At 37.5% G+C, this 24285-nt stretch overlaps 1 protein-coding gene across 4 annotated transcripts in view; it reads left to right on the top strand.

Annotated features, from left to right (window-relative positions):
- Window positions 1-24285, top strand: part of rasa1a (RAS p21 protein activator (GTPase activating protein) 1a) — a 74937-nt gene that overhangs the window by 12383 nt on the left and 38269 nt on the right. The window contains exon 1 of one of the 4 annotated variants that reach the window (XM_062050945.1): window positions 16598-16735. The exons of the other annotated variants lie outside the window; for them this stretch is intronic. Coding sequence (XP_061906929.1) covers window positions 16698-16735 — 38 coding nt within the window. The 5' untranslated portion in view covers window positions 16598-16697. Of the gene's footprint in view, window positions 1-16597; window positions 16736-24285 lie in introns of those variants that run through there. 4 annotated transcript variants of the gene reach the window in all.

Here is a 24285-nt window from a genome sequence, read left to right on the forward strand (position 1 = left end):
TCATCGCTATTCATAAACTTTGTTGACTTCGAAAAGGCTTTCGACAGTCTATACAGAAACATCCTATGGAAACTGCTCCGACATTATGGAATTCCAATAAAACTGGTCAACATCTTTAAATGCATGTATGATGGATTTACAGGTCAAGTCATCTCTAATGGTAAGCTCTCGGACACCCTCCTTATAAAAACAGGAGTACGGCAAGGCTGTCTACTGTCACCCCTCCTCTTCCTTATCTCCATCGACTGGACAATGACAATTTCAGTGGATGGCCAGTGGACAGGATTACAGTGGAACCCTTTTGAACAACTAGAAGACCTTGATTTTGCTGACGACCTGGCTCTGATCTCAGGAACACACACACACATTCAACGCAAGACCACCAGATTGCATGAACATAGTAAACAGATAGGCCTCAGGATAAACACTGGGAAGACCAAGGTCATGAGGCTCAACACCAAATCCTATCAACCTATCACAATCGAGGAGCACCCCCTGGAAGATGTGGTCGAGTTTGTCTACCTGGGAAGCAACATCAGCACATATGGAGGAGCTGATAAAGATGTCAAGCTGCGCATCAGCAAAGCAAGACATGCCTTTGGAACTCTCCGACCTGTATGGCTCTCTTTCCAGCTCTCCAGAAACACCAAAATCAGAATCTTCAATACAAATGTAAAATCTGTCCTTCTTTATGGCTGTGAAACCTGGAAAACCACCAAATCAATCATCCATAAACTACAAGTGTTTATTAACAACTGTCTCCGGTACATACTGAGGATTTGGTGGCCCAACAAGATATCAAATGTAGACCTGTGGAGACTCATGAACCAAGAGCAAATTCAAAATTAAATCAAAAGCAGAAAGTGGGGATGGATCGGCCATACACTTAGGAAGGATCCGAGAAACCTAGCAAGACAAGCCCTGGACTATAACCCTCAAGGCAAGAGGAAGCCAGGGAGACCAAAACTCAACTGGAGGCGGTCCACTCTTGATGAACTGACCAAGATGGGGATCTCCTGGCAAGAAGCGAAGACCATCGCACAGAAGAGAGTGAGGTGGAGATCCATGGTAGACGCTCTATGCTCCCAAGGGGGCTAAAAGGATTAAATAAAAAAAAAAAGGTACCTTGTTATTGTCCAATACTAAGGTATTCAAATACAGTATAGTGCCGTTAATAGCACATAGAGTGCTACTTGCTAGCTGGCAACTAGCAGGCTACTCGCTAGTTGCTAATGGGCAACTAGTGTGCTAGACCCCCTGTCAAAAGAGCTGCAATTATTGGTTATTTTAGTAATTGAGTAATCTAGGCGTTTTCCAGGCCAAGGGCCCCCAAACGGTTGGAGAGTTGGAGCAGAGATCCCCTACATATATATCTTGTACAAAATTGTGATTTAAATTAAATCTGTCCTAAAGGTTTGATTGATTGATTGAAACTTTTATTAGTAGATTGCACAGTACATATTCCGTACAATTGACCACTAAATGGTAACACCCGAATACGTTTTTCAACTTGTTTAATCAATTCATGGTACGTTGTTGTTGTTGTTCAATACTGAGATATTAAAAAAATACAGTATAGCGCCATTAGCTCGCTGGCAACTAGCAGGCTAGTGTGCTAATCACTAGCTATTTTAAATGAACATAATAATACAATATATTTATTATTTATTAATGTTTTTATTCTAAAAAAAAACAAAGAATCAACCAACAATTTCACGACCCCCCTGCAGGGGGTCCGCAGACTCCCTATTGAAGACTTCTGGAGTAATCTATTGATTAATTTGTTCGATATATCGAACAAAACACACTTTCAATGTGGTATTTCTGACATGCAGTAGAGCAGTTGTCTTTTTGGAAAAATAGTTAAAATAAACAAATATTTCTCTAATGACCGTTATTCATTCTTCTTATAAATGCGCATACCATTGAAAATGCACTTTTATCACAGGAGTATTGCTATATTTAAAAAAAAAAAAAGTAAAAAAGTTAACAAAACAGTGTAGACAGATGAACATGAACCAGGTAATAATAAATAAATAAATGGGTTATACTTGTATAGCGCTTTTCTACCTTCAAGGTACTCAAAGCGCTTTGACAGTATTTCCACATTCACCCATTCACACACACATTCACACACTGATGGCGGGAGCTGCCATGCAATGCGCTAACCAGCACCCATCAGGAGCAAGGTTGAAGTGTCTTGCCCAAGGACACAACGGACGTGACTAGGATGGTAGGTAATAAATAACCAATACTGTATATAAATAATACAATAAATATGATTTGAAATCTTAACAAACCAAACTAAACAAACATACTCTGATAAAGTATGATACGTTACAATGTATATAACTATTTAACACATCTATATTTGAAAAGGTACTAATTAGAGTAGCAATGTTTGATTTTTGGACAAGCTTGTTAGCATTAAAATACAAATTGTAGATGCTGACATGCCCTTACATGTGTTTGAATAAAACATTTATTATGCAAGTCAAACATAAAACATGGTGTTAGCTACCAAATAGACTCATTTTACCATAGTGTCTGTCTTTTTCAATTCTTTTGACTGGTCTTTTTTACAGTATAATTGTTTGAAGATAAACAGCGCCACATTGAAGGACTCACCTTGTCTTAGTTATAATATTAAATGAAAGTCTACTTTAAACAAAGAATTGTACCATATTGCATCGGATCAAATCCTATCATATCAAATGGTTGCATTTTATAATGCATCGTTTTCTGAATCGCATTGTTCTCTTGTATCTGGCGAAGTTGGTAGAGTGGCTGTGCCAGCAATCGGAGTGTTGCTGGTTACTGGGGTTCAATTCCCACCTTCTACCTTCCTAGTCACGTCCGTTGTGTCCTTGGGCAAGACACTTCACCCTTTGCCTCTGATGGCTGCTGGTTAGCGCCTTGCATGGCAGCTCCCACCATCAGTGTGTGAATGTGTGTGTGAATGGGTAAATGTGGAAATACTGTCAAAGCGCTTTGAGTACCTTGAAGGTAGAAAAGCGCTATACAAGTATAACCCATTTATCATTATTTATCATTTATCTGGATTAAAATAGATCAAATGAAGGAATTAATGTCCTTTAAATTGTATTATAGCTTCTGCTAGTCACTGGAGGGTAAATGTTTGTCACTTCTTTTCTTAACTTTTTTGTGGATGTTCTTGGTTGAGAGCAATACTTTGTCTTTAAACTCCATTGTAAATGTCAGCTTTACATGGGGGCAGATAAAGACGTGTACCGCAGCACATGGTGGTATCAGTCATAGTGAAGAAGATATTTTTCCTGAAAGGAAATAAAAGTTGAGGTGTGGAACCTTTTCATTATGATTAATTGTTGATTAATTATTTATTTCAAATTACAATTTCATATCACAGTTATTGTGACCAAAATTTTCACGGTTATTAACATCACAGAATTGTTGCATGTGCTCAAAAAGTTTCTTAAATACACACACTGTCAGTCACGCTGTCAAAGAGTAGGTTCAATGTGCACAACTGACTATCTTAGTTGCTCAGACAGCAATGTGTTAAAGCTTAGATTGGGGTTTACATTGAGAGGATCAATTGAATGAAGCCTTCTAGTGTTTGCTTTGCCCCATAATTGTCTTAGTTTTTATACTGTAGAAATAATACTGTTTATCCTTTTTTGCTCCCCTTTAGAACTGCACAAAACTTTATTCACATACTTTCTAAATCAATTTTTTTTCTATTTTACTTGACAAGCTGAGTCACAAACAAACAATACCATTTTACTAAAGGCCAGATGCTGCACTCTTTGCTGGTATGATGGCTAACACTTCTTACTTGTCTCACTGTCCACAAGTGAGCCTTTCCTGCCAGGGCGAGTTGGCTTCACTGTCCTGGTTCTCCTCGCTGATAGTACCAACAAGCTTTACCAGTGGCTTTTATTATTCATCAGCTTTCTGGAAAGAGCGATTTCATTTGCATTCGACTTTTATTTTCATCTGTCTTTTTCACGTGCATCAATGTACTGTTTGGTGAGCGAGCGTGCCAAGTTTTCGACTTAATTATTTTAAGTCTTTCTGATTTTTCTATTGTTGCATTTATATTTTAAAAATCACTGTCAACTGTCCTACTGCATGTCAGAAAGACCAACGGAAGTTTATTTCTTCTTTCGTTGAGGTGTCTCCTAATATCGATAATAGCAGTTATACAAAACATTTAGAAAACACATGGCTCTGAACATGTTGTGCCTGAATTATCTGAAGATAATCAGTCTCAATTCTACGCAAAAAAAAAGATTCACATTTATTCCAGAATCTTTCAGCCCTAACCACTCTTCCACTCTGCTAAGTCTCTAAGTGAAGTCATGGGAAGATGACACGTCATTTTGAAGATGTTGCGATCGCTGATTTTCATTAACATCAACTTCACTATGCAATTTTTTGCTGTTTAAATAATGTGTTTGACACATGGATAATTTAGAATCAGTCACTTCTGCACTGCAATGATATTAGAGCTGAGACACTTCCCTATCGCTACTGTAGACACTTTAATGACCATATCAGTCAGGCGTGCGTGCGAGTTTCGCAATAACGCTAATACACTCTTCGTATTTGTTATACTCACATTAGAGAAGTGCAGAGCTTTGTCATTTCACGCTGTCCTGCTGTGAGGTATGGATAGGCCTGAGTGCATATTGTAGATTCAGCTCTTATTTTAGGTGCTGCCCTATATCTTCCTGTCAAATTAGACTGAGCAAGTAAGGGACTTTTTTATTGTAGCAGAAAGTCGAAATAGACTCAGATACAATTTACTACATGTCAGAGTATTAACTCAATAGATTGTACGATGCTTAAACATTTAAACAATATTAATTTGTATACCAGAAAGTACTGGTAAAAGCATTAGTATGTTAACTTACAATTGTACTTTAACAAGTATTTGGTTTATCATGTAAATACAGTAGTAGTTTAATTTGTTCTGTGATGCAGCTCACACCTTGAAAAATGTGTATTGCTAAACAGCGTCACCCATTGAAATGAATTGAAATCAATTCAATCCGTGCTTGGTCCACCCAAAACACCACAATTTCAACGTGTAAGGTGCCTTTTTTTAAACGTTTATTAATTTTCAGCCACATACAATAGATAGGAGTTGTCAAAAATACATCAAATGCTGTTTTCCCCCCAAAAAAGAAAAAATACAAAAATAGAAATTATAAATGAAGTAAACAAAACTACAGACAGATATTCACTTAAAACCACATTAAAAAAATACATCCGTCGTCATGTCTTTCATAATGATTAACGACAGGCAAAATTCCAAAAAAAAAGGGCAGTTCCCCTTAGCATTGATAGATGCACATAAAATATTCAAAAGCCTTGAAAATAATATAATAGTAAAGTATAATCTTCAATCTTCTTCAAAACAAATCTTTAGCTATGCTCAGATCTTCAGCTAATAACAAAAACACAAAATAACAACATGTAAAATAAAGTCACTGGTTAAAGAAGACATTGTCACTGCAGTGACAATATTGCCACTGTAACACCCTTTCAGATTGTGTACCTTTGTTGTGTCAGTGCTTCTTGAGAAAATGAGTTGTGACTGGGAAGTTCATTTAACAAATTCATTATTTCTGGCAGCTTTTTGTATTTTTCATACCGTTACAACTAGGAACATATGTATTTACACAAAGTTTATATTTTGGCACAAATGTCTTCTCGATCGTTTCAAGTGCATCCATCTCTTTCGCGTTGTTGATTTGATAGAATCACGTAAATTGCAAAAATATAATAAAGTATATAATTGCAATATAATTCTCAATACCGGTATACCGCCCAGTCCTATTCATCAGTGCAGCTGGTTATTACAGTGTGGCTGTGACACAGGCTGCAATCAGTGGGATTAAGCCAGCAAAAATATCAGATATTTATAGTGAAGTGAAGTGAATTATATTTATATAGCGCTTTTCTCTAGTGACTCAAAGCGCTTTACATAGTGAAACCTAATATCTAAGTTACATTTAAACCAGAGTGGGTGGCACTGGGAGCAGGTGGGTAAAGTGTCTTGCCCAAGGACACAACAGCAGGGACTAGGATGGCGGAAGCGGGGATCGAACCTGCAACCCTCAAGTTGCTGGCACGGCCACTCTACCAACCGAGCTATACTGCCCCACATAGTGTTGTGACGATATTGTAGATACCACGTTATTGTGGTTTTAAAGTTTTTACAATAATGCCGTGTCGTGTGATTGTATCAGAGGAAAACTTAGTGAGTGTAGTTTTTTCTGGCGCTTTAGCGGTGGCCGGGTCTGGAAATAAACTAAATCTCCCAGAATCCTCTGCTCAGCACGTGATTGCCAAAGTGGGGGCGTGGAACGCCGTAAGCAGGGAGCGAATGTTTTTAGAAGGTAAGAGGAATTGTGTTGTTTGGATATTACCTGAACATTTTATCAAACTAAAGTTATGTTGCAAACATAGTAACAAACCCATGTGAAAACGTAACCTCTTTGGCGGAGGTAAGAAAGTTCACGTTCTGCAAAGTAAAGCGCGGCCCTTTTTTCTCAAGCGTTTCCAAAATGATATAGCCAGCTGGTCACTGCGCAGCACACAAAGGAAAATCATCCCATAAAACTGAACACATCGAGGGGGTGGGGGGCTGAAGCCTACCCTGCTGCACTCAGGCGGAAGGCGGGTTACACCTTGGACAAGTTGCCACCTCATAGATCACATCCAGAAAATATGTTGATTGAAAGATGTTCACATTGTCACTTTATAAATGACAACAGTAAGTTATTGTATTTTAAATATTTGACTGGATCTCAACAATCTACGTCTGAGCATGAACTGATGAAGCCTACTCAGATGAGAGGCGAAACGTCTTCTAAGACAAACCAAACAGTCCAGTTGCGATCGATTGAATGCCCTGAGAGGAAATAATTGCTTGAAACAGTAGCTGTTTCCGCACTATTATTTGCAGTTAAAAATAAACTTTTGTAGTTATAAACATAATTTGAGCATTATATTTGTGTTCGATTACAGTAAGTGTGTTTATCCTAAACATGCCTGCCATTTCATTTTACACATTATGGCATCATTTTTATTCCACAGTACTATCGTACTAAGAGCTATTTATGTGTCTCCATACTAGAAATTGACCAGTTATCGACCGGGCCGATTTTCGGCTCTGATATTTGGCATTTTGACGTATATTGGTATCTGCCAGTTTTTTTTTCTGTCTTACAACTACAACAGAACTACATCAGCGAATCCAATTTATACAGTATTTAGTACTTTTTTTTACATGTTAAGTTGATAAATAATAACCACTGATCAAACACCGGCCCGTTTGCCCTGCATGAGAGAGGTTATTTTTCTTTCTTGTTGGAGCCCAATTTTATGTTTAACTCATTTAAGAATAAATAACTACTGTATTTGTCAATAATTCTCCCCAAATATGTTCTGATATCTGACAGGGCATTTATTTGAGTTTTTGCAGCGCTCACACGGCCACACACCTCATTCTCTTCTTCTAATGTAATGCTGGTCGTGTACAGGACGTCTCCTCTGTTTACGCGTGCCTGTCAAAACTTAAAGTTTTTGCCAGGAAATCCAGTTTTTGTCCTTCTTTCTTGGCGCTTTACTGGTTCTGTTTTGTTCGTTTCTGCAAAGCAGCGAGTCGCTTGACAAGCCTCCATCCGCAACACTTGCAGCGTGAGCTCATCAAAGCAGAGCGCATAGTTTAATGGATCAGGATTCAACCAAATAACGGTACAGGGATGGATGGACAAAAGGACAACAGAAAAGATATCTCTGCAAAAAAACATTAGGATACTTAAGAGATAAGTAAAATAGAGCAGGCAGCAGCTCACACATTCTCATACTTTGTGTAACATGCAGGAAGAAATTATGTCCCCCAGCTGGAAAAATGTCTCAAGTATAAGCTACGTGAAGGAGCCCAGAACTGTTTTTATTCAAATGTCTGCAATATTTCAGGGTTCCTTGCAAGGAAACCTTACAATGTATTGAATCCATTAACTGTTGTAAAATACAACACAAAACCAAAAATGTCATCAAAGATCTGTCATTGATGACAGCTGTCGATAACAATAGATAATTTTTGTATTCGTCACGTTTTAACAATACATACATGTACAGTACAGGCCAAATGTTTGGACACTAGGGGTGTAACGGTACGTGTATTTGTATTGAACCGTTTTGGTACGGGGGTTCCGGTTCGGTTCGGAGGTGTACCGAACGAGTTTCTACACGGACATATTAAGTAGCGTAACGCACGTTGTGTAAACAATGCACACCGAAGCACAACACACAACATGCTGGCAGCTAACGGGCTACGATAGACTGACCATGCGTCCTCTTTTCACTGGACATGTCCTCTTTTGCAGAGCTGTCAGGGCGGAGTTTCTTAAATGCCTCAAATGTCCGACATTTTGAGTTAGGGTTGCGTGTATTTTCAATGTACTGTAGCGTCCAGAAGAAGTGCACACCAAGTCTGATGCTCTTTTTTAAACTTTTATTGAGCAACCTATACTAACACAGCTCAACTTATCTCGTTCCTTCCAACCACGTCTATCCTCACTCCTCATTTCCGCAACAACAACACTTCCTCCTTCTTCGCCAATCACCTTACAGGCGTGCTACTTTAACAACAATGGGAATTCTGAATATCACTCACTCAAGAACACAGCATCAACTTCAGCAGGTCGTTACAGTACGTTCAGGATTAAGAAGGGGTTAAAAACAAAACATATTGTGCGAGCAGCAGCATTCGTGAGGGAGGGGCAGAGACAGAGAGAGCGAGACAGTTATGATAAACGCGCATGCGTCGCCAGGCTCTGCTTTTTATCCATAGATTTATCAGATTGAATTTTTTATTATCTATAGCAGGGGTGTCAAAAGTGTGCCCCGGAGGCCATTTGTGGCCCACAGCTAATGTTTTAAAGGCCCACGGCACATTCTAAAATTACTATTAAAGTAAACAAAAACATAACAAAGTGAAATAAAAAAGCTTAAAGGTTAAATGTAATTTAGAAAAAGTTGGAATGTTGACTAATAAAACAAAGCTGTTTTTTTTTCTTTCAAACTGTCATTGCTCAAGACATAATATTGAATCAAAATCAATGTTATAATGCATTATTGACCTATCCAAGGTTCTGATTGCTTCACATCAAATATTTCACTGAGAAAAATATTTTTGGTGGAAGATTTTGCAAATTTGGTAAATAACCAAAAAATGTATATTTTGTTGTTTTCTTACTGTACCGAAAATTAACCGAACCGTGACCTCTAAACCGAGGTACGTACCGAACCAAAATTTTTGTTTACCGTTACACCCCTATTGGACACACATTCTCATTCAATGTGTTTTCTTTATTTTCATGACTATTTACATTGTAGATTGTCACTGAAGGCATCAAAACTATGAATGAACACACGTGGAGTTATGTACTTAACAAAAAAGGTGAAATAACTAAAAACATGTTTTATATTCTAGTTTCTTTAAAGTAGCCACCCTTTGCTCTAATTACTGCTTTGCACACTCTTGGCATTCTCTTGATGAGCTTCAAGCACACCTGTAAAGTGAAAACCATTTCAGGTGACTACCTCTTGAAGCTCGTCGAGAGAATGCCAAGAGTGTGCAAAGCAGTAATCAGAGCAAAGGGTGGCTATTTTGAAGAAACTAGAATATAAAACAACAAAAAAAGGTGAAATAACTGAAAACATAAGTGCATACCTCCACACGTGTTCATTCATAGTATTGATACCTTCAGTGACAATCTACAATGTAAATAGTCATGAAAATAAAAAAAACACATTGAATGAGAAGGTGTCTCCAAACCTTTGGCCTGTACCTCGTGGGTGCAATTATCTTGAATGCTACAGTCACAGCAGATTACGCCAAGTTGTTTTCTGACCCTCTTAGTTGAGCAATTTCTTGCTATGTATGTCTTCTTTAACTGATCTCCAATTCCTGTGATTCAACAGCCTGTAAAGTGCATTTTACAGGAATGGAATGGACGGTGGAAAATCTTTGCCGCGATAATAGTGGTCTCCAAGGCGGGTTGCACACTGACCGTGAAAGCTCAACTCCGCACATTTAGCAGTGTGAAAACGCATCAGAGAGAGCGGGAGTGATAGTCATTTACAAACCTTGCAAACTGCGTGTCATTCATAGATTGACTTGGTGCAATAAGAATGTCACACTAAAGGTTAAACATAGACAATTGGCCCGACAAGTGTTGGATTCTACTGCCTGGAGAAAGTACAAAACTCAAGGCCTGGGCTTAAACAAACAACACTGGGAAATGAGTCGTAGATTTCAAGTTTCCACGAAGATTAGAGACTGCCTAAGTCATGAAGGGTTTTCCAGAGCGGTTGGTCTTACAAAAAGGAGGGTGGGAATTTGAAGATTATTGGCATTAGTATAAATAATTGATTGGATTCGGAAATTAACCTTGCACTGCATAATTGCCTACTGTGTGAAGTGTAGTTGAAAATAATAGGATTCACAAATGTCTCCTAATTCATATGGCACATAATTTCTATAGCTTACTGATGCAGTTAGAATTATTTACTTCCTTATTGTGGCGACTCTTCCTTTTTAGCGCTATGTCACTTTAGAAAAGTGTTATTCCTTTATGTTTGCTTTGACCTATGTTGCTACACCATTCCCTTTTTAGTATTTGAAGCTTTGTGTAGCGTATTGATAAGGAAAAACTATATGGTTTCCATACATTTCCAATGCATTATGCAATGTCCTGTCATGCCCAATATCCACTGTACCCTTTTCTCTCCAGCATCCTGTTTTTCCAACACCTCTGAGCTATTCCCTTTAAACTTAGCAGAATCCTCAATAGCATTTCAGTTGCATTTTACAAGATTTGTAATGCAAAAGACAGGGGATGAGTTTGGTTGTGTCTGGTATAGTGGCACGCTCGACTGTTCTGTTGTATTACAGGCATGTCTTCCTTTACTTTAATGACACGTTTGTTAGTAAGTTAAGAAAAAGCAGATACTAACGTTGTCAATTAACCGTGTATTATATTGGCCGCTTGCAACAAACTATTGGTACATACACATTATGCAAATAACATTTTTTTTTTGTAACCACATGTCTAACTTGTATGTAAAACTTTACAAAATGCAATGAACCAAAAACCCCCGTTTTCTTCTCTTTTCTGTAAATATTCACTAAAATAAGAATGTTTATCTGTCAGTTGTATTGATACATTCTATTCCAGTGCCCTATTTGTGTTAATGGAGCATATATTTGTGTAGCAGGACAACAGTTTCCTGACAGCGTATATCCTGTGTTTATTTATCTTCTGTTTTTGTGTTCAAAGCAGGTGGATGAGATCATATCAAATACAATTCAAGACGTAATGACTGTAATTAACTGAAGTGGAGACTGTAGTTCTGATCTCAAAAAGTAGTATTGGAGGGAATGTTTATAGTAGTAGCGTAACGTGGGTATGAGTCAGTACTTCAACATAGATGACTGTGCTTTAAAGACTGTGATAATGATACATTTTAAAATGAATGGTAATATTGTAAATCATAGCTGTCAGATGAAAACCCTGTATTGCCACTCTATGCCAGCTCATTCCAGTGACCCCTACTTCTCATAGATATAACACTAGAAGTAAACCTTTATTAAGAGGGAAAAATCGTCATCTATAGTGTACAAGCTTTAGTATAGCCTGTAGAGGCCCGATGATCTGGAATGAGATTGATAGCTTTATAAAAGAATCACATGCTTTAAACATTTTTAAAAAGCGCTTTAAGCAAAATGTATTGTGACTTCATGCTTAGTATATTCAGCACACCCTTTATGGTTAAGGAATTCACATTAGTCGCATCATTTTGGTACAGTATTGACCTCTGTATGTATGATGAGATTGTCTTCAAGATGCGACCTTTTAATCAAATTTCAATAATAGGATGTTGAGACTGATTTGGTGGATTTAAAGATTCCTTTTTTTTTTATGAATGTCAACCGGTTGGTAGGTTGGTATGAAATTGTAAATTTATTTGGTGGGTAGATTTGAAAAGGAATTGTATTTTGTATGTTATATGATGATGTATATTTTAACTGTGGGTCCCTGTCCATAAGGACACAAGGGATTACCTTTTTTGCAGAAGGAACTCTGATATTAACAAAAGAAACAATAATGTAATACAAAATTATGTCTGTAAATAAATAAATGAATAAATACAATAGTGTTTTCACTTATATGTCAACAAGCTTGGGTAACAGATTAATAACAATTAACAATATATATTGACAATATAGATGTATTTTCACTAGAATAGGTGTAAATGACACAGTTGTGGTCAAAGCTAGCTAAATTAGTCAAATGGACTATGAATTTTGCTGATTTTAATGTAAAATATAAATGCAATGCTTTGACAACATTTTGAGCTTAATGTGTAAACCTGGGTTTTAACATATTCGACTTAACTCTTTGTTCGTTATAGAAAGCCACTACAGTCCAAACAAGTTTGCCATTTAAAACAGATGTTCACGAACACCACATTTTCATTTGCTGTGATTAATAATCTGATAATAACTATCTGGGGTGTGTTTTGGATGTGACATAGATGGTTGTCATCGGATGTTTTTTCATCCAGTCATAAACACTGTAATTGCAGTCAGTTTTTCCAGCAGAACAGAAATCTATTTGTGGCGCTGGAGTCATGGTCAGGGCGGTGTCAATATAATATTGTCATATAATTTGCTTAATTGTATTTTTTTTAAGTCAAAAATATGTTATACATGTAAGACAAATTTGTGTTATGAGTTCAAAATATAAACATATCTTTTTCTTACTACCGTATTTTTTAGACTGTAGGACAAACCACATTATAAGGCACAGTGCCGATAAGCGGGTCTATTCAGGTATTTTTTCATACAAAAGGTGCATCGTATTATAGGGCGCATTAAAAGAGTCATATTATGATTTTTTTTCTACATTTAAAACACTTCCTTGTGGTCTACATAAAATGTAATGGTGGTTATTTGGCCAAAATGTTGCATGTTTTACATCTTCAAGCCGCTTTCTGACCGTCTCTTTAGGAAATGCCATTTTGTGGGAGGTCTTATTTACGTGTAGTATTTACAATGTCTTCAAAGTTTGTTTATTTTTATTGATTTTTTTGTCCCTGTCAGCTTTGTTGTACCGATAGTTTTTAGCACTTCCATAGCGAGTCTGCTGACAGATATGTTAGAACTATACGCTACTTTATATTAGAAATGGCTTATGGAGACCCTAAATATGCATCAGCAGGAAACATATAGGTAAGAAAAGTTGGTTTTGCATAATAGGTCGAAACAAAACGCCAGATGATGTATGCTATCAGGGGCCATTATACACACACCATAATAATACCTGTATGTTGAAGAACAGCACGTCTGACTACGGTTGCCATAATGTGCCGACAATCTGTTAAGTGGTGCGGTTTCATAGCTTACCAAAGTCGTACTAAAACATTTTGAAAGATTTTTGAGTGCCGTGTGTAATCTTCTATATTTTCAATGAAACATCAACGTTTTGGGTTTGATTCCTAGCGTCATTTTTTGAACGGGGACATCAACCTGTAGTCCACACGTATCTCTTATGTGTGACTGCCATCTTCTGGTCACACTTATCGTTACACCATGTACTTAATAAAACTGCTTCTAGGTTGGTAAGCACAATCAGAATTAATACGTACATTAGGCCCATCGGGTTAAAAGGCGCACTGGCGATTTGTTTTAGAAATAGAAAGGATTTTAAGTGCGCCTTATAGTCCGAAAATTGTTATATAATACAATTTTTGCTCTGTTTTTCAATTATTGCTATATCGTTTTTTTTATGATTGCAATGTAATACAGGCTGCACTTTGTACACCTAGGTTATTTACAAATATTGTCTGCTGTCCCTGAATGTTGGAATTTGGCAGACAGGTAAAAAGTCCTTAAGAGAAGAAAAAACTTACAACTTTACGTTTTTTTCATTGACAGTCTTACTTTAAAACAAAGCACACAAAAGGACAGCACATTATTATTAACATGAAGTGCACATACATGTTGACAATACAGTTTAGTATAAACAAAAAATGCAATGTGCCGCTAGCTTAATGCTAACATACAATGGACGCCACCATTGACAGGCTAATAAATATTAGCACCCCGACCGTTTTGTACAAATATTTAACAAATGAGATTTTAACGAATCAAAAGTTAATGCAAACAGCAAAAACACTTTTACTTAACAGCATATGCTGTTACCAAACTCTGGAATATTGACTGCTAACTTGGTACAATTGAGCCAGTCTGCTGCTCGTCATTGTGTGCTGACTAGCTAAGGAAGACTTCAAAGTCAAATTTTAAAACATAGTCATTGTTTTGTGGAAATTTTTTTGCCAAGAGGTGGCAATCATGGAAGGTGACACATTATCTTCCTGTAATGCAAAATCTTATAAAAATAATAAAAAATAAATACATTCCCCAAGTTTTTTTAATCAATGTCAGGGAAACACTGGCAGTAAAAGATCCAGAGTGTGGTTTAATTGCTTTTCCCGTCATTTTCGTTTTGATGGTTGAAAGCTTTGCTGAAGACAGCTTTATAATAATTAAATAACTTAAGCTCTATGCACGTCATATCTGCTGATGTCTATAAAAATGTGTATTATTGCTACAGTTGTCTGAGTGCATGGATGCCACTCCCTACTGTTGCTGTCTCACTGAGTCGGAAACCAATGGGCAGCATGCTCATGGTTTTTATGAGAGTGAACGGGGGAAGAGAAGTAAGCAGGCGGAGGCAAAGTAAGGGCAACAACTGCAGGGCTACACTTTGCCTCACTCTCCTTCATAAGAAAGACTGACCCCATTATGCCACTAATGGATAACAGACATCGTTAGTAAAAATAAATACATCCGGGGCGTTTGTCTGCATCGTTGTATCCTTGTGCTCGTCCTATTTCCGTGGATGTTGACGGGGGGATGAATGCATCAAGGCGACAGCAGCATCGCATCATCATGCCTCGTTTGGATTTCAAGCTGCCTCGGCTCCGCTTCCCACGTCGAAGCTCACAGTTGGCCACGTTGTAGCCGAATCAGTGGAGCGGGTACAGCTTGTGAAACCAAGGGACAAAGTGGAGGGAGATGCAGCAGAGGGGGACTTCGGCGTAAGTGGGGCATCACTTAAATCGACAAATCACACCTGACCTCCCAAGCAACTGCCTGCCTGTTCCAGATTAAAGTGGGATTTAAGATATTTGTGCATTTTTGTAGTGATACATGTACGGCTGTGACATGTGTTGGTCGAATACTGTATGCTTGAGACACCTTGAATACAATTTCATTCAATTTAATTTGCTCATTTCATGGCAATATCATATCATCCTGTGTAGTGCTGTTTTTCAATGTTTGGGTTGTGATATTTTGTGTAGAATTTGTGCTTTGAAAAAATTCTGTGCAGGTCCCCCATTACCTACATTTTGGCAGCTCTATTGAGGTAACACTAATGTCAAAGGACCCATTACCTCCCTGCTTGGCACTCAGCATCAAGGGTTGGAATTGGGGGTTAAATCACCAAAATGATTCCCGGGCGCGGCGCCGCTGCTGCCCACTGCTCCCCAAGGGGATGGGTCAAATGCAGAGGACAAATTTCACCACACCTAGTGTGTGTGTGACAATCATTGGTACTTTAACTTAAATGATTTCATGATTTTTCATGCCAATGAGGGTTGACGTAATGCCTTAAAATATGTTTTGTCATAGTTGCATCCACCAAGATGGTACACAATTAGGAAAAATATCCATGTGTGAGAGACGGACAGCAAGATCAGGTGCAATTGGCTTATGTTGAACCCATGTGCACCTGTCCTCTTACTCTACCAAAAGTCTTTTTTTTTTTTACAGAACTAGACTATTCAAGCAGATGAGCATTGAGATGTTAACCTACAATAACATCTGCATAATTTAATCACAGCATTTATTGTTATTGTGTTTGTGTATGTCTTTAGACAGGGCATGAGGAAAGAACACAGTAGCCTGTGCATGCTGTGTGTTGACATTGCAATTTAAAAAATCTGAGATAGGAATGGCCCATATGGCCTAACATCTAAATTGTGGTTATATATTGCAGCCTCCTGCATATAATAAATAACCATTACAAAATGGGTTGTAAAAGGTCCTAATTAAGTGGCTGACATATGGGGTAACCTATTACCGGTACATCAATTTCAGTTGTATTATTTTCTCAAAATGATTATTAATCTCCTTTTTAATTTACTGTTAATATCTGCTTACTTTCTGTTGCAACATGGTTCTGCATACAATTCTGTTAAATTGTAATAAGCACTTACTATTCTCTTGTTTATATTAGTTTTGGACAATTCTCCAAATTTGGGTATCGATCCAATACGAAGTAGTTACAGGGTCAGTATTAGTCATACCAATGCTGAAACTAATACTTAAAATTTTCAAGATCATTGAATAATTCAATTTTTAATCACAATTATAATCAGACAAACAGGATACCCGTGTAACAATATTGGCTCTGATTTAAATCATACATTTTTGCCCTTAAAACCATCATAAAGGCTATTCATGGTATCTTTGAACATGTGAAATCAACTTCCACTATGAAATGGACAGTTATAATTAAGCAACACAGAGGGAGTTGCATTTTTGTCACCATTTAGTGTATTTCATGTTTGTTGTAGTAAGACTCGCAGGATTTGAGCTGAGGTAGGTTCATATTGCTCAAATTACTTTTCTGTATTCTATTTCAGTAATGTTAAAGTGATATATTCTGCTTGACTGGTGACAAAATTGGATAAACTGGCTCAAAGGAGAAGCTGAAAATTCTGCCTTTTTTATTTTGTGTCTCAATGACATGATGGTGGGCCAGGCAGACTTAGTAGAGAATGTTGTTTTCTTAAGGTATTACTTTCTGATGCTTAATAGTCTGCTCTTGTAATAACTTCCTTAATTGGGATTTTTGTTAGCTGAGTGAAAGGAAATTTTAAGTATAACTGCTGTCCCCTTAGTTACTGTCAGTCAAGTAGGGAAACAGGACGTCACTGTGCTGCTGGCTGTTCATGTTCAGACATGACAAGGCATTCCTCAAGTTAATAACAGCACCTAATCCTATCACCACTCTCAAGGCCTATGCTTCCTGTCTGGTCTGCCATATGAAATATGTTCAGTTTTAATGTTTGTAGATTAAGTCAAAGACAACTTGATGATAAACTTGACATAAATGTACATGACACATAAAACAAACATAAATGCAGTTTTGTAACTTCTTGTAATGTAGACTATTTATTTGTGTAAAGCAGACCTGGGTACAATACAGACCGCGGGTCACATGCGGCCCATCAAGATTCTCAATCCGGCCCACCGGACGTTCTACATAATTTTTTAGACCTTTAACATCAAAACTGTTGCTGCCATTATGATGTGCAGTGCTGTTTTTAAATGACCGTAAGCCTTGAACTATAGAAAGGTACTACAATGGTTTAAATCTGCGCTTTTGGGTCTTATACGAGTTATTACAGCAGCTCAGACGAGTAACAAAGCAGAGTGGGCGGGGTTTGTTTTCAGAGCAGCCAGCCTGAAACGCATGTGTCAGGAACAGATGCCGAAGCAAATTTGTACAACAAATGTCTGGATAAAAGTAATAATAAATCATATTGTTGGTGTTTATTACACTTTACATTCATATTTTGCTGTTTGTTAAATTTTTGTTGTATTTTGCTTGATTGTAAAAGGTACACAACTATCGAGGAGCTGGTCTGAGAAGTAAAAGAGGAGCGACGTTCATATGTTGTTAATATTCAGTGTTTTATTGTTCATAGTTAATATTGTAAATCCCACTTTCTTTATTTTCATATACATTTTGGGTGTCCCATTCAGTAAAAAAAAAAAAATTCCATTCCGTTTTTATTGAGGTGGTCATAACTTTTTAGAACTATCATTGTGACTTTGGTATTAGTGTTCCTGGAAAAAAAGGGACCCAAACACACACACTGTACAGCAGATTTCTACAGCTAAAGGTGTATATATAATTTATAAACACATACACATTGGCCCCCCAGACACATTTTTTCTCTCAATGTGGCCCCCGAGTCAAAATATTTGCCCAGCTCTGGTGTAGAGAAACTAACTTCCAGACCCTATATGCTGGCCTTTATATTCTGGGTAAACTCACTATGACTGTTTACACAATTGTGGATGGTTACAAATGGAGGGCCGATAAACTCACTCTGAAAAAACAAAACGCCACAAAATGTGGTGATTATGTACATGATTTTTATTGGGCCATAGTTACACATTCATGTTTGTTCTTCATTGCATTACAATGGCTAATCAAATGTTCTGACCTTACCAACAGTCACCAATACTCCCACAAACGCCTACCAACAGATCACTCCCACTGATGCACCATTATTAGTCCTGCAAGTCAGAGGTTGACAATTTTATGCAGTGTACAAACCCTACAGTCACAGGCAGCCCAGCCAAGGTTGAAATGCCATTAAACCAATGCTAGTATACACAGAATATGTGGGATTTTTCAGTGACATGTTTTAACAAAAGCAGTAAAGCCATGATATGGAGTTAATGCTGTTTTATGTAGTAGTTGTAAAGTTGGTGTAGTCTCCAGTGAGATTAATTACTTTTTGGTGCAAGATGCACTGCCTTGTTTTATTTTTATTTAAAGGGGAACTGCACTTTTTTTTTGGAATTTTGCCTATTGTTCACAATCATTATGAAAGACATGACGATAGATGGGTTTTTTTGCATTCTAAATATTAAATACATGCGATCAAAAGTTTGCTTATAATAGAGCCTATGGAAGCCGTGCAATTCCACCTACAAAGCCCTTAAAAAAACATCCAAACACCTCCATGTTTTATATACACGATGTAAGTATATATCAGTGACGTGCGGTGAGGTTCATGACTGGTGAGGCACGGACTTCATCACAGTCAGATTTACAAACATACGAACCCTAAAGAGTATCTTATTCACCATTTGATTGGCAGCAGTTAACGGGTTATGTTTAAAAGCTCATACCAGCATTCTTCCCTGCTTGGCACTCAGCATCAAGGGTTGGAATTGAGGGTTAAATCACCAAAAATTATTCCCAGGCACGGCGCCGCTGCTGCCTACTGCTCCCTCACCTCCCAGGGGGTGAACAAGGGGATGGGTCAAATGCAGAGGACAAATTTCACCACACCTAGTGTCCATCCATCCATTTTCTACCGCTTATTCCCTTCGGGGACGCTGGAGCCTATCTCAGCTACAATCGTGTGTGTGTGACAATCATTGGTACTTTAACTTAACTTTAACTTTACACATAGAAACTGTAGCACACAAAAAAACACATTTAATAAAAAAAAACGTTATTATGGTCTTACCTTTACTTATAAGTGCGGGAACAGTGGTGTTCGTGTTGGAGGAGTTGTAAATGAATGAAATATGAAATCCATACTGCAGTCTGCAGGTGTACCTAATGTTGTGTCCCTGCGGTCGTTCGCAGCTCCTCCGGCGCGAGCATTGTTGTTTTTGCACTTTTTGGCTTCTTGTTAAGTGACTTTTTTTTGGGTGGATTCGGTCTTGCACGTGGAGGGTTTGGGTGTGGGCTTTGGTTGGTGTGGCGCTCCCGTCGGGCGGTGCATTCTGCGGCGGAGGTGCTTGGCACCAGGAGGCGGGGTTATGAGGTGAGCCTCTCACAGTGCGTCTTCGCAGCAGTTTTATGATCGCTCAGCACAAGAAATACTTTACACACATACAGTTGTTGACAAAATACACTGGACATTATATACCTCAGCTAACTAAACTATGGAAATGTATAATATAATTCATATAGCAATACGGTCTCACTGCACAGCAGGCCAGCAGTTAGCCGAATCATTGCGCACAATCCATGTTGAGGCACAACTGAGTGACGTGCCTCAACTGGCTGCTGATCACCGCACCGTCCGTCTCTTCTCAGTATTTGAACGGCAAATGTAAAAATAAAAATAATCTAAAACTGGTCAAGTTAAATGGAAAATAACTTTAGTATAATCACTGGATACATATAACAATTTAATTATTTTTTTTTTTCTTTTTACATTTTTTTTCTTTCCATGATGGCAGGTGAGGCCGTGCCTCCCCTGCCTCTAGTGACGGCACGTCACTGGTATATATTTTATGTAGTAACGGGCACTTGATAATTTTAAGCATATGCGGCGCATTAATTTCAAAACTTTTTTTTACCTCTTCATCACTGATTATTACTCACTGCAGACAACAAACATAATAAAACATCACTTAACATGCAAGGTCTGCTGTCATTAGGGTGGGATATTCATATATTTTTATTTAGATGAAAAATGACTCATAATCCTCATGAAGAAACAGGGTGAGGGGGGACCAAGCATCTTTTTGTGTCGTTCTGTCAAAGTGTACCACCTTGTCGGAATACCTACTCATTAATACGATTTTTTAAATTCTGATTCCATTTTCAATTCTGCTTAGCTATTTTTTCTTTATTGATTGTCTTAGTTAGGCTTGGGCCGTTTTTGATAAGTCAATTAACCGAACGATAGATGAAGATGTAGTCAGTATCTTTTCCAGCATCGATAACCGCCACATGCATGCGTTGGTATCTGTAACAACAGCGGTCACGCTTTTGCATATGTTTCAGCAGCGGCGGGCGATTGTACTACATGCGCAAAAGTGGCAATAATGAGAAGTACTATAAAACATCTGATGGTTAGTACTACTGTATTAAATTAAAATGATTGAAAAACGGTGATTGATAACTGCACATTGATAAACCTTGGAAGGACTAGCGTTAGCTTGCTAGCTAGCTTAAATGCTAACATAAAAACAAGCAACATGAACGTCTTTTCCCATTAAGAAACATCATACCCCAATTTAATCTTGCATAAACACATTGCTGTCTAAACAACTAAGATACAGTACAGTATTGACATTGAACATAAAGGCTGTGCAGTTAGAAGAGACGGATGTTCTCTCACAGGAAGTGAACTCGTGTGATGTCATATAAACCGGAATTGAAAAGTGAAAACCCAATTTGCATTTATTAAAAAAAAAAAATTCTAAAACATTTACAAATTAAACTGGAAGAAGATAAAATATGCAAACACACAATTAAAAAATAATATGGATCTTATGAACACAAAACAATATTTCATGTTTCCTCTACCAAGAAAGTATATTGTTTGTATGTATTTGAATTCTTAATAAAGAAATATACAACTTGGTTAAAAGAGTTCAGTTTGTTTAAGTACTTTTTGAGCACATTCAACAATACCGCGATGATAATAACCGTGATAATTTTCGTCACAGTAACTGTATTTAGCCATTTTATTTATTGCTTTGATCGTGTATATTTAAGGGTCTCCCATCCCCTCCTAATCAGAGACAGAACCTAATTTGTTGCTTTTGGTTGTGATTTTTATTCAATTGCAACATTTTGCTGACAGAGTATATCTATATTTTATTCTTGTATATTTTAACATTGTAATTGGAACTTTTAAATCTACAAGTGTATCGCATTTGAAAGGGTATACTTGCATTATTATGTATTATCATTACATCAGTGGTTATTTGGCCCCAAAAATAATGTTGACAATAATACTGGTTTATTGGCAGTAAGTTGTAGGTCAATATATCGTCCAGCAACATTTTTAATCGGCTTGGTGATTCTAATTAAGAAAAAAGGACAACAAAAAGTTCAATTAGACTCAACTTTAGTTAGAAGAAAGATAACCGTACATACCCAACAGTCAGGTCCTAAGAGGCTCACAACCTTGATGGGGTGCTGTAGGGTCCCCAGAAGAAGAAAAAAAAAATTGTTTTGAAAATAATTAACATAACAATAAAATAAATATTGTCCTTTAGAACACAAAACAAAGCTTTTTTTTCCCCAGAAAGATTGTGCGTTAGCAATCTTCTGGATTTACTGTGTCTACATTTGTGGAGAACATTTCTCTGACGGGGTGGAGTGCATGGGTGCCAGTATGTCCAGCTTTGTGTGGGAAACCCATGCATTTCCATTACCGTATTTTCTGGACTATGGAGCTCACCCACACAATTTTTAAAGAAAAAAAATATTTTTTTGTATATTAGCTGTACCGAATTGTAAGCAGCAGATATATATGTTGCAAAATGAGTTCTGTAAAAAACGGTTGATCAAGCAAAACAGAAGTCATCGTCATGGACTCACTAGCTGTCGAAGCTAGCTCTCCAAAATCAGCCAAACAGACTCAAATAACTCCACTGTGACGATTTGGTGAATTTACTGAGAAATGTGAAAAACTGAAACAATACAAAAAGAATGGCGTTGTAACATGCCTGGGCGATACGGCTTAAAATTAAAATCCCCGATTTGTTTCACAAAATTTTTTCGTTTATTTAATAAAAAAATAGTAGTTTGAAAATATACTGCATATACTGCAGTTCAATTCTAATTTGTATATTGCTGTTCTTTTTAGACCAGAACAGATATAAATTGTACTTTTAATGGAATAATTTTCAAATAATTAAATTTAGAGCTTCTGCTTGAATGGAATACTTTTGTTAACATAAATGTGGCAGCTCACATTTTGCATGCACATAAACAATCTCCAACATTGAGATCAATAAAGTGCAAACTTATGACTTAAATAACTTACTTCTGTAAATAAAAATGTAGTATTATACATTGTATCCAAATAAATAATGAAGTAAAACATTGAGATGACTCTAGTTTGTTTCATCAGTAAGTGGATAAATGAAACGCAGCCTTTTTCATTTACACATCTCTGCGGTGTGCAGAGCAACCGCTTTAGTGATCGCTTTCTGCAGTGTGCTTTTCTTGATTTGTAGCCCGTAGTTTTTTTGTTGTTGCGTCTTGTTCCCGCACTTGGCTGGAGGCTTCGGTTTCAGATGCTGGAATAACTCCGTTGTGCCGATGCCTTTTTGAAAGAATCTGCACAGTGCAGTCACTTATTACAGGCCTGTTGCCGCACTAACCAAACACTTTTTGGAACAAGCGTCTCGCTCTCGTTAGCGTAAGCATTAGCCATGTTTTGCTGAGGAAGTAAGGGGACGGCGCAAGATACGGAAGCTCCTGAGGGGCCAAAAGTAAGCCGGAGCAAGAGGAGAAAAAAATAGATTTTAAAATGTTTTAAATCGTCTGCAACAAAAAACTCTAATATCGATAACGTCAATACATCGCCCAGGCCTACGTTGTAAGTTAATAATACTAACACACACACTTGTAAATATGTTAGCATATTAGCTAATGCTAACGATGCTGGCGTCATTATTTACAATAACACGTACAAATATGCATAAAACACTCCTACAGACATCACACATGGTACGGTTTAGTAAGTATAAACAGTTTTTGTTATACTGTAAAACGTACAACTGTTGCTTGAAATGATTAGTGAAGAATCCATACAAGTAGAAAACGCTATGGCACTCCGGTCGGAAAAAAAAAAAGCAGAGAGTGAGTTTGTTCAAAAGATGGCACCATAGCAAAAAAATAAATAAAACACTGTGTTTTTGCTTTTTTTTAACAAAAAATATTTGTATTATGGCCGCCAGCAAAGAAAAATCCATAAATTAGCTGCACGGTCTTATAAGCGGCAGGGTTCTAAGTAGGGTTGTCCCGATCCGATATTTGGATCGGATCGGCCGCCGATATTTGCCAAAAAATGCGTATTGGCAAAGCATGGGAAAATGCCGATCCAGATCCAGTTTTTAAAAAAATTCCGGTCCGTGTTTTCCAACGCACCGATTTAAATTATACATTCCACTTTTCTGCTGCTCCCTAATATCCGTTACGCATTTTCCAGCACACCTTCAACACATCCACAGGTCTCTGTCCTAACCGTAAAGAAGGCCATGTGAATTAAAAGTTACCGGTAAAAATGTCAGCTGTCTGTGCGATATAGAAAATGACTATATGGTGATATTCGAGTATACGTTCTCACGCAGTTGCTTTAAAGGCCTACTGAAATGAATTTTTTAAATTTAAACGGGGATAGCAGATCCATTCTATGTGTCATACTTGATCATTTCGCGATATTGCCATATTTTTGCTGAAAGGATTTAGTAGAGAACAACGACGATAAAGATTGCAACTTTTGGTATCTGATAAAAAAAAAGCCTTGCCCCTACCGGAAGTAGCGTGACGTAGTCAGTTGACAGGCTCCTCACATTTTCCTATTGTTTTCAATGCAGCTAGAGCGATTCGGACCGAGAAAGCGACGATTACCCCATTAATTTGA

This window comes from Entelurus aequoreus, linkage group LG06, assembly GCF_033978785.1.
Source record: "Entelurus aequoreus isolate RoL-2023_Sb linkage group LG06, RoL_Eaeq_v1.1, whole genome shotgun sequence".
Lineage (NCBI taxonomy): Eukaryota > Metazoa > Chordata > Actinopteri > Syngnathiformes > Syngnathidae > Entelurus > Entelurus aequoreus.